This window comes from Cordyceps javanica, chromosome 7 (assembly GCF_051103115.1).
Source record: "Cordyceps javanica chromosome 7, complete sequence".
NCBI lineage: Eukaryota > Fungi > Ascomycota > Sordariomycetes > Hypocreales > Cordycipitaceae > Cordyceps > Cordyceps javanica.
The window spans coordinates 432,562-445,776 of NC_139301.1; the positions used below are offsets into that span (position 1 = coordinate 432,562).

The window sequence follows — 13,215 nt, forward strand, 5'->3', positions numbered from 1 at the left end:
CTTGGCCACGTTCAAAAAAAGCCGATGCAAAAAAACTTCTTAGCCGACATACTCGAATATATTAACTATTCTATCTGTCATCAAACATCCTGCCTCTCACGCTAGCATCACGGCGCTGACTACTGCTGACACGACGAACACGACGGGTGGAAAACTGCTGTTACGACATTATGTGATATCGGAGAATCCACTTCAATTATAAAGAGTGCCGATCCATCCATCTTGTCTTCACATTATCCAAGCTTGCAACCACTTTTTATTCACCCCCCTTCCTCAGCCGTCCAGGCCGGGGCAGTTCTCGGATGTGACCGTCACAGAGTCGTACGGGTAGGGCTGGTTGTAGATGAGGTCGAAGTGGCTGTCGGGGTACTTTGGGGCGTCGGCGCCGAGATCGTCGGAGACAAGCCTGAGTCTGACATGCTCCCACGCAATCAGAATGTTGCCGGGACCGCGGTAGGCCTTGGCCTCCCTGGCGGCGCACTCCATGTCGTCGTACTCGCACTTGTGCTCAATGGTGAGGCCAAGAGACTCGGCGAGGGGCAGGGTCGTGTTGTACGGGCGCTGGCTGACGTTGCCTGTTCCCCAAAAGCAAAAGAGATTAGCATCAACGAGTTCCTTTCCTTTTGTTCTATATTTCTTTTCGTTCGCAAACGGGGGTCTGCTGTGGATTGTTCCTTACTGCCAGGGTGGGGATTCGGAGTGATGATCTTTTGAATATTGTACTGGCTGTCACGACCGAAAACGTCAATCAGGCACTGCTCGCGCTTCATCCCCTGGGCAGAGATTGTGCCATCGCGGTTCTTCTCGGCATGGCGGATCAGGAAGATGTCGGGATGGGCAGCCGCGGCGCTAGCGGCAAAGGTAGCACCGACAAGAACAGAGAACCTCATCTTTGGAAGTGTATTGAAAAAGTGAGCGGGGCAGTTTTTTCTAATTGACCTCGAATTGACCTCGAATTGATGAGACTGTCTTCGCTTCTCTTGAATTCTGAGAGCACAACAGTCTTTATGTATATGACTGTAGCTGTCCCTGGTCTTCGGAAGATGTGTGCCGCGCCGAAGATCTTTTCTGTAGACGGTTACGTTCCCCCCCATCCTACCCAACAATGACTTATTCGCGCAGCAGTCATTGTTTTTAGCAATTCCAACTCGGCTGCGCCACTCCAACGTTGTCACGGCCGGAACTGTCTGCCGAATGGGACGACTGCCCCCCCTTGACGGTGATCCCGAACTGGCAGGTAATTTTCTGGTTGAAACGCGCTTGGCCGGAGTAGGTATGATACGCGACGAAAACTGAACTAGCCTTGGCTAGATCAACATCGGCACTCGAGAAAAAATCTGATAAAGATGGTCAGTCTAGACCGAAGCCGTCGTCTCATAACTCCTCCACAGGCAATAGCCTCGTACAACGGCAATAGCCTCGTACAACGGCGATAGCCTTGTACAACGGCAATAGGTTGGAATGACGGCAATAGGCCGGAAGAACGGCAAGAGACTGGAATTACGGCAAGAGGTTGGCGCACTGGCAATGAAAAAGTTGTGGCAAGCTCTTTGCAATACACAATTTACCATGTCTGCACTTTGCTCTCCTCTCGGATTTGTTGAATCACCAAAGCGGATTGTGCTTGCATTAGTCTAGCCTCAACGGTTGACCGAAACACTACATCACAGATTGTCTGATGGATACCCTAGGCCAACAGCCACGTGGGTATATGACAGATGCTGACGACCTGGAGAAAACTGCAGTCAAGTGGCTTCAGGTTGGTAAAAGAATGCACAAATTAGCTCATAGTAATGAATTGACGGCAACAGAAGATGAGCGACTTGAATGCTAAAATTGGCTTAAAGAGAAGAGTTTGTTCTTTCGTCCCTTGACGAGACGAATGTACCCGAGTCCCGATATAGACCCATTATGAAAGTATGCACTTATGCTTTAATTCTACAGGCTTCTGCTATTCCACAGTGCTTGAAACTCGGAGCCTGGCGTTGCGAGTAGCTCGTCAGGGCTGCCAACCTCGACAATCTTGCCGTTGGCCATGACCACGACCACGTCGTAATGCCGCACAATTTCCAGACGGTGTGCGACCTCGACCACGGTCTTTCCGTCGAGATCTGAACGGAGAGCAGCACGTACCTCGTCGTCGGTGCGCGTGTCCACGCTGCTCGTCGCCTCGTCGAGAAGCACGACTCCACCGGTGCTTTCCCGGCGCAGCGAGATGCGTGCCAGGCAAAGGAGCTGCAGCTGACCGGCCGATAATGTCAAGTCCTCAACTTTGGCGTCTAGGCCGCCGCGCGTCTCGAGAAATGGCCAGATGGCCGTCTTGGTGAGAGCCTGGATGAGCAGCTCGTCGGCCTGAATCTTGCCCTCGGGGTCGAGGTTGTGCCGGACTGTTCCAGGAAGACGGAAAGCATCCTGGGGGAAGGCTATCAACTTGGAGCGGATAGCCTGCCGCGGGAGGGTAGCCAAGTCGACGCCATCGATGCGAATGGTGCCGCCACGGAGCTCCAGGAGACGCGACAGAGCGGCAACAAGTGATGACTTGCCGCTTCCAGAACGTCCACAGACCCCGACCTTGCTTCCAGACTCAATCGTTAGGGAGACACCGCGAAGTATGTCTTCGTTTTGGTCGCTATAAGTAGCGACAACATTCTCTAGCTCAATCCGGCCTTGCGACGGCCAGTCCGGCTCAGACTTCTCAATCTCCTCAGGCTTATTCTCGTTCGGAGTATACTTTCGGAACCATTTCAATCTGGCAATGGCACCGAGTGATGTCTCCAGCTGCGTCCAGGCCATAATGACTGCAGAAAGTGTAAAGTTGAAGCTGATAACATTGACCAATGCTAAGCCGATGGCGCCCCCAGAGGTCGAAGACGGGAGAACGACGGCGAAAATAATGAGAACCAGGGCCATTCCTGCAGAAAACAAGTCCAAAACCACTTGGAGCCATCTCTGGATGCAGAACATCATGTAATATGGTTTTTGTGACGCATCGAGCCGCTGGTAGTTTTCAATTTTGGTAGCGCGAGACCAGCCATAGGCGCGAATTGTTGAGAGCCCAGCGACGGTTTCCGTGAACTGTGTGTACAGAGGTGATTTAAGTTCCAAGTCGAGAAATCGGATCTGCCGGGAAGTTCGCAGATAGTATCTCTGAATCAGGTAGACGGCAACAAGTCCAAACGGAATAATCACTCCAAAATATGATGCGCCAGAGGCGATGACAGCCGTGTCTGCAATAGCCTGTGCGACCAGAATGATAGTTCCCATGAATGCCATGGGCAAAGATTGGTCGACCAGGCTCATATCTTGACTAAATCGGTTCAAGGTAATGCCGTTGTCCGTGGACGTGAAGAAGTGCAGCGGCGCGCGCATGACAGCCTTGAGCAATATGGTGTGAAGACGGTTGGCCGATCTTGGAATGCCCACAATGAAGAAGTATGCAATCACAACGAGCTGGAAAAAAGATGCTAGAATGGCAAAAGCAACATAACCTCCCATATAGCTCAGCTTGTTCGTGTTAGTACCCCTCTCGGTCCAGAGGCGGAGCCAGATTTGCGGCATCTTCTCGATGCCAACACTGACACAGACCAGGATGGCAGTAACGATAACAACAGAAAGGCCGAGAGATTTGAGGTAGATTTTATAGCAGTCAATATCGCCAGTTTGGCGACTTAACTCGTTCTCAACCTGCTTCGTCTTTTCTTCAATGTCGAGTTCGGTCCGACGGAGCGGCTTCTCGGACTGCACCCGCTCTACAGCAGTCTCAGAGACGCCATCAGCAGAGGTAGAATCATCCTCCAGCACCCCCCATTCTGAAGGCTCAAATGCATTGTAGGGAACTTGATTGCGTACAATACAGCCGTCCTCAATCATGGTGATACAATCGGCAGCCGAGAGGAAATTGACATTATTTGTAACCAACACAACAGTTTGGCCCCTTTTGCGTAGCAGACCATCCTTGCCCAGAAGACAATTGAAGACGGCTTTGGAGGTTTTGTTATCGAGACCACTGAAGACATCGTCAAGAATAATAAAGTCCTTTTCAGAAAAGACTGCACGAGCAAGAGCGACTCTCTGTTTTTGACCACCACTGAGTGCGACGCCTCCAGATCCGACGAGGGTCTTCTGACCGTTGGCAAACGCTGCAAGATCTTCATCGAGACCACAGGCAGCGACAACCGCCTTGAACCATTTTTCATCATAGCGTGACTGGCCAACGATGTTCTCTTCGACAGTCACATTCAGTACCCATGGTGTTTGATCACAGTAGGCAGCATATTTGGAGCTGGAATCCAAGGAACCAGAGTCAATGGGTATCTCGCCAATCATTGCCTTGACAAGTGAAGATTTGCCACACCCTACACGACCGACGACCATGGAAAGGGTACCACGACGGACGTCCATGGAAATATCGCGAAGCACACCTTTCTTATCGCCGACGGAGAAGGTCGCATTTTTGAACTTGACAATTGTCTCTGAAGGCTCCTCAGCAGAGATGGAAGCCATTTCAATACCCGGATGGGAGGAGTTGCAAAGAAGGGCTGTCTGATCCTGAGAAGAGATAGAGATGGACGACTTTTGCGAGTTGTGTGGTAGGCAGCGGGGATCTTTGCGGACTTCAGACATTAAGAATTTTTGAAGACGGGTAAAGCTACCCACGATACCAAAGAGCTGCATCATGGAGACTAGGAGAATCATGATGGGATTCGACGCGATGGTAATAATGGAGAGAGAGGTGAAAGCAGCAGCTACACTCAGACCCTCATTGGCCTTGGTCCAAAATATAGCAGCAAGAATGACAATGACTGGGGTGATGGACACTGAGCTTGTGGCAAGACCATGTAGATAGACTTGGATCCAGCGAAACTTGACCGAGAGTCTTAATTCGTGGGCCCTTAACTCCTGAAGACGGTCCACGAAGAAATCGGTCAAGCCCATCATCTTGACACCTTTGATTTGACTAAGCATGTTGGACGTGTCGCCAACTCGCTGCTGGATAGCGGTGTTCCACAAAACCTTTGCCGGTCCGAGCTTTGGGGCAATGATGCCGGCGAAAATGGTGGTAAGCAGTGCCGGTATGAGAATGAAGAGACTCGGGACGCCAACCTGACGAAACAGCATGAAGAGTGCCAGGGGGAGTTCGATGAAGGCAGCCCAAATGTCGTGGAGCACCGCGCCACCCGTGACAATACCTTCGACGTCGGTGCTCATCAGTGTGACTGGAGCCATGTCGCGAATTCCCGAGCTTTCTAGCTCGAGCGTCTTTTTGAAGACCAAGGAGACGAGGGCGCCACGGTACATGGTGAGGAGTTGATACGTTGCGTGCCGATACCAGACGTGGCTCACAGCAAGTCCTGTGTAGAGCAGGACAGCCGCGCCCACAAGACTTGCGCCTTCTGCGCTGTTTCTCTTGTCTCCTTGAGCGACATAGCCAACAACCGAGTTGATGAGAAAAGGCTGAGAAAGGGTGAAGCCGCTGTAGAGCAGCCTAGGAATGACGCCTGCGGCAAATTGGCCTTTGAATGCCAAAAATGTACATTTGAGCAAGCTGCTGCTACTCTTCTTGTCGTCTTAACGTGTTCTATTAGTCAATATATGGATGCGCAAACGGAGGCATTTTGAGAGGAGCGGGAATCTCGTACCGGCATTCCAAACTTTCTCGAGCCTGAGCCGCAGGTCTCGCGAATCAAACTTGGGGGAAATGGGACCAATGTGACTGACGTCCAGCAACGACTTATAACCGAGGGTCAAGAAGCCGTTGAGCCACCAAAAGACGCTGCGGCTGATGAAGCCGGCCCGGGTCTCCTGCGACTGCGACTTTTCCTTCCCGAGCAGCACCGTCTTGGGTGTCTCCTCCAGGGCCAGGAGGCAGAGGCGAGCGACAAAGGCGGCCGTGAGCACGCCGGTCAGCGGTGGCTGGTGGGCGCGGATCCAGGCGGTGCGGATCGACGCGACATCGAGGATGCTGCTGACGAGCAGGTAAATGTTCAGCAGCAGGGACTGGCTCGGCGAGCGGCCGTGCTCGAAGAAGGAGAGCGCGAGGATGGCGATGCTCTCGAGCACGCCCAGTACGGCCGCTGCGATGGAGGTCTTGGCCTTGGTCGTGGAGGGAAGACTCCACAAGGCTGCAACGGCGATTTGGAGGGCAATGAGAATCATGGCCGTTCCCTAATTTTTTTTAATAGAGATTGTGAGCACGGCTTCGAAATAGCATGGAGCCTTGTTCCACACAAAAGTGTCTTACCAGTTTGGCGAGCAACAGCTTGCGAGAACCGACGCACGTCTTCTTCCTCCACAACTGCAAGATACGATACGGCGCAACGAGTATCAAGATGCTTGCAGGAACAAGCGAAAACATGCTCTGCTCGAAGACCAGAGTAAAGTCAAAGTAGCCGGGCAGCTGTGGCCCAAACTCATCGTCGCCCGCAGCCATGGTGAATAGTTCGCGAGACTACGACTCGATGAGGTGAAAATGTTGATCAAATTTGTGGTGGGTTTCCCATCCCAACTATCCTCAGCAGGGTCTATTCTCACCAGGGCATCGTTTGCTATATAGTCGGATCTCCCTCTCCGGACCTGGAGACGCCCCCGGCCGGATGGGCTCTCGGAGTCTACGTAGGGCCCGGTTGGTGCAGTTGTCGATGAGCCAGCCTGATTGACTAGCGGGAACAGTATCCGCGCCACAACAAGGGACCACATCTCGCGAAGCCTGCCCAGTCATTGTGCTTCCTTTCACAACAAGGCTGTCATTTATTACAGTAACCGTTTGAAGTATAGGGCCACATCGAACCTACGTATGCGTGTGCGTAGGGCTGCGTGGCATCGCGATGCCTCGACATGGCACAATTGGGGCACCACAATTTTGGGAGCTTAGCCAGCAACTCTTCCTTATGACTCTCGCGTGACAGCTCAGCTGCGGGAGACCCCCAGCATCTCGAGAGAAAGTGCGTGCATGGACGAAGTAGGCCAGCGCTACCAGTAAGCCTGTAAAGCAAGATTATACTTTGGCCAGCTCATGCACATCCACTTCGATTCGGCGGGGCGGTGAAGCTGGCTGTCAGGGGTCAGGAGCGAGATAACAGTAAACGAGGCTACTTAAGTTGTAGGCTGGCCCAGCACTCGCGTCGTCAATTGGCTGTGGCTATCGATCTATACGTTGCCCCACGATAACCTGAACGTGTAATGTGGTTGTTGTTGCGAGCCTTGATCATGGACCTAACTGACTGTGTTACAGCGATAAAACCAGCAACAGCCGGGTCGTTTGCTATGGTGCGCTTCAAACCCACAACTACAGCATCACACTGCACTTATGTACCCTGAAAGCATAAGGTTTGTCCCTCGTCATCCAAGTCGGATTTTCGTTCATGGTAAATCAATACTTAGACTAAGGGGAGTGTTAACTAGCGGGTACGCAGGCATGTGTGTGTCTGCGCCAAAGTAGAAACGCCACGCCGCGACTGTTCCTCTGGCTTAAATCCAATGACTTACAACAGTTCATACCGAGTAAGCTGTTGATTCCCCTACCTTGATCCGGGGTACTGGCTTGATAAGCGCTGGCGGGCAGTCAGTTCTACGGGGATGCTTGGGCTAAACTACTGCATCTCGGCACCAACGACTTCCGGGTGATGGTAGCTCCATCGGCGCGCGTCACGAGTTTCACCGACCATCCCATCCCCTTGGCCGTTTCAATCTCCTTCGAAAGAAAGCCCAAACTTTCCGATTTTTTATCAACACTGTACACATCCCCAGTCAATAAGAGCTGCTGCAATCATGGCGGCGGACATTGGCCCAATTACACTCGCTCTGCCCTCAAAATACGCCGGCGCAAAAGCGGCAGCAACCACCAGCTCATCCTCCTCCTCCTCCCCCTCCTCACCACCGCCGCCGCCGCCGCCATCAATCGACTGGCTCACGGGCACATGGACCGTGACGCACTCGACGCTGTCCATGTGGCGCTCTGCGCGCAACGTGCGCATCACGTACGCACCCCTCGCGGCCCGCGCCGACGGCCGCGCGCGCATCGACGACCTGGTCGAGTACGAGCCCTCTGGCAAGCAGGGCGTGCTCAAAACGGTCACGGGCGTCGACACGCACAGCAATGACAGCAGCAGCAGCGGCTGGGACTGGCGCGGCAAGGGCTGGCTGTTTTTCGTGTCCAGCCACTGGGAGGTGCTGGGCTGGGGCGAGGCGACGGGCGCGGACGGGACCAGCGAGCGCTGGGCCGTGACGTGGTTCGCGCCCACGCTCTTCACCAAGGAGGGCATCGACGTGTACTCGAGCCGCCGCGAGGGCATCTCCGAGGCCCTGTACGGCGAGATCAGCAAGGCCCTGCGCGGGCTCGAGGCCCGGCCGCTGGTGGACATGACGACCAAGGACATGCGGCCTGTGGAGATTAAGCTGCCGTGGACGGAGAAATGAGCGGCGACTGAATGCATATGAGAGTTGAATTTACGGCGTGGGGACATGAATGGTCATAATACAATCTAATCGATAATAAATATATACGTGCTGCATGGGGTATCAACTGTGTCGTTTCTCATCACGCCGTTCGTGTCTCCCTCGCTCCCGTGAGGATGATCGATGCCGATGGCGTCTCTCCTCGCGTCGCTTCTCGCTGCTACGGTCGCGTTGACGATGACGATGCCGCGAGCGTTCTTCTTCTTCGCCCCCCCTTGAACGGGAGCGTCTTCCATCACGCAATCTCGGCCTCTCGTCCGACCTCGGGGACCGCGACCGGTGCCGTCTCGACCGGTGATGCCCGTGGCGCTCCCTCCGCCGCTCATCCTCCCTCTTCATCTGGCGCAGCTCCCTCCCGCGCTCCTCCTGAAACCGCCTGCGCTCCTGCTTGAGCTCGCGCACCCTGGCGGCGCCTTGCTTCATCATCGCCAGCGGGTCGCTCGCCACGATGCGCTTCTCGTCGCGCTCTTTCCGTTGCGGGTCGTCGCGGCCCCAAACATTCTTCATCACCCGCCGCGTCTGCCCCTCGCTGCCGTCGTCCGCGGCGGCCGAGTACCACGGCGCGTCCGTCCCCGCCTTACCGCCGGCGTTGGTGAAGCGCATCGTGTACTGGTCCTCGTACTCGCGCTTCTTGCGGCTCGACTCGCGCTCGGCCTCCTCGTTCTTCTCGGCGTGCGCGCGGCTCTTGTCGTCCCCGCCAAACAGATCAATGTGACCCCGCCGGTCGACAATCGGCGCCGAGCTCGTTGCGCGCCGTGCTTCCGCAGCGGCCCGGCTCACGGCGTCCTCGCGCTCCTTGGCAATGCGCAGCTCAAAGTCGGTGTCGTCTTCGCCGTGTCGTTTCCGCGGCCGCCTGCCGGTCCCTAAACGATGCGGCGGCTGTCTGCTTCCCGCCGCATCTGGGTCGGCGACGGCGACGGCAACCTCTTCCTCCTGTTCAATCGGGGGTGGTGCTTCGCCTCGTAGTATCGCCAGTCGTCGTGCCGCATCGACCTCCTGCATTCGCTGCTCCTCGGCCTCCTCGGCCGCCTTGGCGTTTGCCTCATCACGACGCACACGCTCGATGTTGTCCTTGTTGTAAACGTTCCATGACTTCTTCCCCAGCAAGTGACTAGATCTCGGTTAGTGACTGCTTTCGCCGGCAAGTGGGTGGCTTCTTCTCGCAAGGATAGCTTACAGAGGCATATTCGACTGGGGTTGCAGCCGTCCGTGGCAAAATGAAGAAACAGAAGCTGCGTCGAGTTCTGAAGGCGCTTGAGATGAGAGGCTGTAGGTACCCGACGTTGCTTTTGTCACTGTGTTTAGTTACTGTGTGGGGTTTTTAGTGGCATATTGGCGATTGCAGCGGCGCTACAGGCCGTGCCGTACAATGGTGCGCCCTGAGGGGACGGCCTGCGGCGACTTATTAGCGGGCTTGTTGGAGCGGCCGACGGAGATCTTTAACATGCGTAATCTTGGGCAAGACTGAACTTTCAACTTTCTGGTCCCTCAGTGCTGCTTACTTTTGGATGAAATTCACATGCCAGTTCCTACAAGAGAACCTGCATCGTCTCAGTCTGCGCGAGGAACATCTCTAACAAGTTTTTTAGTATCAGTGACCTACCCCTGCCACATCTGCCAAAGGAGGATGTGAAATGGCCTCTGTTGAGGTCTGCATATTGTACACAGTCCCTCGTCTCTCTGTTTGAACAGGGACGCCCTAGGATGTGAGCATCACTTGGACCCGAGCGAATTCCGAAGCTCTGTTGATGAGAATAATACGGAAATAGAAGTGATTTATGTTAGCCAGGCAAAAAACTAAAGAAAACTAACACTGGAATAAACACTGTGACTTCAAAGAAACGAATGGCCTGGGGGCAAATTTAGAACATCACAGGGATACTGCGTAATTTTGATGTTGACTATTGAATGCTGAGAATGCGGAGAGCTATATGAATGCTGAATAGATGTTACCCTGGTTGAATAGAAATGCCAAGCAGCAATCTCAAGATACGCCTCGGAGCAGTTGCGAACGAAGAGTTGTTCCCGTCGCGGCCCTCGGCGTTGTTGACGAATCGATAAGTTCCAAACGGCGGCTTGACGTACTGATCGAGGTCCCATCACTTGGCGAGGTTGCCGGATGTCCACTTTGTGCAGCCGTTTGGTAGCTGCAGTTGGCATCATTGTTGGGCGACTGGATGAGGTGAAGAGAAAAAAAAAATCATGGAAGAAGACGTATATGCGATTTCACTGATCAGATAAACCTGATGGTACAAGTCGTAAGTGGGGCCAACACCAAACGAATTTCACGGGCACCAAAATTTATAGTCAAGAAAAACTTCATCCCGGAACCAACAAATCCTGACGCACACACACACACACGCATTTCTAAGCCTCGCCGGCCCAATATATCGCAAGTACAAGATGAGTGACACGGAAGACATTGGCATCCTCAACATTGAAGTCTCCGACGCCGAGGACACGCCCGCAGAGAAAAAGGCCAAGCGCACCGGGCAGTCGGAGGAGGAGTTTCAGGCCGTGCGCCAGACGTACGCGACCAGAGTCCAAAACGGCAATGTAAGTTTTTGAATTGTGCTCCGGCCCCGAAAAGAGGGAAAAGAAACAAACGTTTCTTCCCAAGCGCCAAGAAGATTTGTACTGAAACAAGAAAAAAAAAAGATATACAAGCACATCAAGTTGCCCCTGCGGAGCGACGCCAGCAAGATGGACGTCCAGGAGCTGCTGCACGCCGTCGAGGAGCTCTACTTCTTCCGACGCTACCGGGAGGCCGCCGACCTCGCCGCCGAGGTTCTGAGCGGCGGCGGCGGGTCGGGAGCGGCGCTGGACGCTGATTCGCGGCAGCTGCTGGAAAAGTACGAGGCCAAGTGCAGAGCGAAGCAGGAGGCGTCGGGTGTGCGTCTCGCCCAGTGAGTGTGGACGCACAAAGCAATGCCGCAGTACGCTACAAAAGTGACGACGTATTACGAGTTACTTGCAAGCAACGGAACGATGAAGAGGCTGGATACGACGTATGAAAAGAACGAGCTGTAGGAGAAAAAAAAAGAAACAGCAAGGGAAAACGAGGACGACAAAAACGCCAAAGATCGCTCAACTAATAACACCATGATCAACCCTTCCTCGCCGCTTGCAATCCTCCGCTCTCCATTACTTCTTCGCCCAGAGCGAGCTCGACAATCCCTTCTTGATATCCATCGCGGGCGGCACAATTGCAGCCTTCTTGAGATCCATGATCTCGGACGCGCTATAATTCACCGCGCCGCTTTGGCTTTTGATGCCGCGGTCAATCGTTTTGAAAACCTCCATGGTCTGGTCTGACATCATCGGGCGCTCCAGCGCGGCGGCCTTTTTCAGTTGCAGCTCCCGCAGAAAGCGCATAATCTCCACCAGGCTGCGCTTCGTCTCGTCCACGTCCGAGTCCAGGGTACCCTTGGTCAGCCACTCGGCCATTGCGACATCGTCGTGCTGCTCCGTAGACGAAGCGGTGGGAGGCATGGGAATGGAACGACCCGTGATCTGATAGTATGCGGTCCTCACAATCACGCCGATTTTGTCAATCACTTCGTCAAGTTTCACTGGCGCGTCGATGCTTTGCTTTTGGGGCGTCACTTCGATCAGCTGGCGATATGTCAAACGCGGCGATGACTCGGGCGATGACTCGGGCGAATCAGCGCAAATAAGCGACTTGGAAAGAGGTGTTTGGCTATATACCACAGGAGCAGTCTGTCGCGGTGCAATCTTGGGTCTTGGAGGGGTCGAAGGAATAGATGGTAGTTTCAGGGGCAGAGTGCGCCCTAAGCGCTTGCAAATCACCGTCTGAAGACTCTCCAAAACCCGACACAACTTGTCCGCTGTCGATGGGTCAAGCGGTTTGATTTTGTAGACGACAGCTTCTGCTTCTGGGAGAGGTTTCGTTTTGATAATGCAGCATGTCCCATAAATGATGGGAACTTCCAAATCCAAGACGCTCATCACCATCGTCGACTTCCCAGGCGCTGTCAACGTGAGTGAAGCCTCGTCCTGGTTTGCAGCAATGTCGACACGGAACCTTGCGTCCGGAACAACTACCTGCCCCTCGTGGAGAGATACCTCACATCTTCCGCCGTACACGGTTTGGTTCTCAGATCGAGTTTTGGAGACCGAAGGAGCAGGCTTCGGAGATGCCAAGGCTGGGGACGCAGCTGGTGGAGAGGCAGCCTGTTGAGCTACAACTGGTAATGGAGCTTTCGGGGTCACAAAGCGCGAGGGTTGTTGTATTCTACTTGCTGTCAGTCATTTTCGTCTACCAATGCCGTACCAGTGCTTACCCTGATGATGCCCAGGGTCTAGCATTCAGGTTTGTCAGGCCTTCCATTTGCTTAGACTCTTCATCCACAATCGCAGCTTATATCCAGTTCGTTCAGCTTGAATTTCACTTGAGCAAGCGGTCAAGTTTCATACCTGACCATCTGTTGTTGAGATCCTTTTTGATGCGCGCATCATAGTTTCGTGATTCATCGGCCCGCGGAGGTGCAAATGAGCGTCCCCGCTCGGCCACATTGCTCAATGGAAGCTCTTCTTGGCGGGCTCTGCCCAGGTCAGCCTATTCTTAACAGGTTATTCCCGGAGTAGTTGAAGGAAGCGGAGGGGTATCTATAACCTGGATGGCCGCAATCATGCTTGGAGGCACCGCCATGCTGCTACCGCTTGTAAAGCAACAGAACCAAGTATGTGAATAGCGGTGGCTCCCTTTTCAGTGCTGCCGATGGCTCGTGTAGCTGCTGC

General features: G+C 53.9%; 6 protein-coding genes across 6 annotated transcripts; 2 read left to right on the forward strand and 4 right to left on the reverse strand.

The window, feature by feature from the left end:
- Nucleotides 1-273: 273 nt before the first annotated feature.
- V2A60_009657 (uncharacterized protein) lies at nt 274-890 on the reverse strand (the record flags this gene model as incomplete). Its single annotated transcript, XM_083260922.1, has 2 exons — nt 274-575; nt 680-890. 2 exons carry the CDS (start codon nt 888-890, stop codon nt 274-276), a joined length of 513 nt encoding a protein of 170 aa, XP_083117048.1.
- A 1,048-nt stretch (nt 891-1,938) lies between these two features.
- Nucleotides 1,939-6,430, reverse strand: V2A60_009658 (P-loop containing nucleoside triphosphate hydrolase protein; the record flags this gene model as incomplete). The annotated part of the gene is made up of 3 exons (XM_083260923.1): nt 1,939-5,567; nt 5,640-6,165; nt 6,242-6,430. 3 exons carry the CDS (start codon nt 6,428-6,430, stop codon nt 1,939-1,941), a joined length of 4,344 nt encoding a protein of 1,447 aa, XP_083117049.1.
- A 1,337-nt stretch (nt 6,431-7,767) lies between these two features.
- V2A60_009659 (uncharacterized protein) lies at nt 7,768-8,415 on the forward strand (the record flags this gene model as incomplete). Its single annotated transcript, XM_083260924.1, has 1 exon — nt 7,768-8,415. One exon carries the CDS (start codon nt 7,768-7,770, stop codon nt 8,413-8,415), a length of 648 nt encoding a protein of 215 aa, XP_083117050.1.
- A 102-nt stretch (nt 8,416-8,517) lies between these two features.
- Nucleotides 8,518-9,639, reverse strand: V2A60_009660 (uncharacterized protein; the record flags this gene model as incomplete). Its single annotated transcript, XM_083260925.1, has 2 exons — nt 8,518-9,565; nt 9,632-9,639. The coding sequence occupies 2 exons, from the start codon at nt 9,637-9,639 to the stop codon at nt 8,518-8,520; spliced, it is 1,056 nt and encodes a 351-aa protein (XP_083117051.1).
- A 1,218-nt stretch (nt 9,640-10,857) lies between these two features.
- Nucleotides 10,858-11,364, forward strand: V2A60_009661 (uncharacterized protein; the record flags this gene model as incomplete). The annotated part of the gene is made up of 2 exons (XM_083260926.1): nt 10,858-11,010; nt 11,131-11,364. The coding sequence occupies 2 exons, from the start codon at nt 10,858-10,860 to the stop codon at nt 11,362-11,364; spliced, it is 387 nt and encodes a 128-aa protein (XP_083117052.1).
- Nucleotides 11,365-11,598: 234 nt separating this feature from the next.
- Nucleotides 11,599-13,126, reverse strand: V2A60_009662 (uncharacterized protein; the record flags this gene model as incomplete). Its single annotated transcript, XM_083260927.1, has 4 exons — nt 11,599-12,709; nt 12,759-12,834; nt 12,892-13,033; nt 13,091-13,126. 4 exons carry the CDS (start codon nt 13,124-13,126, stop codon nt 11,599-11,601), a joined length of 1,365 nt encoding a protein of 454 aa, XP_083117053.1.
- Between the last annotated feature and the right edge of the window lie 89 nt (nt 13,127-13,215).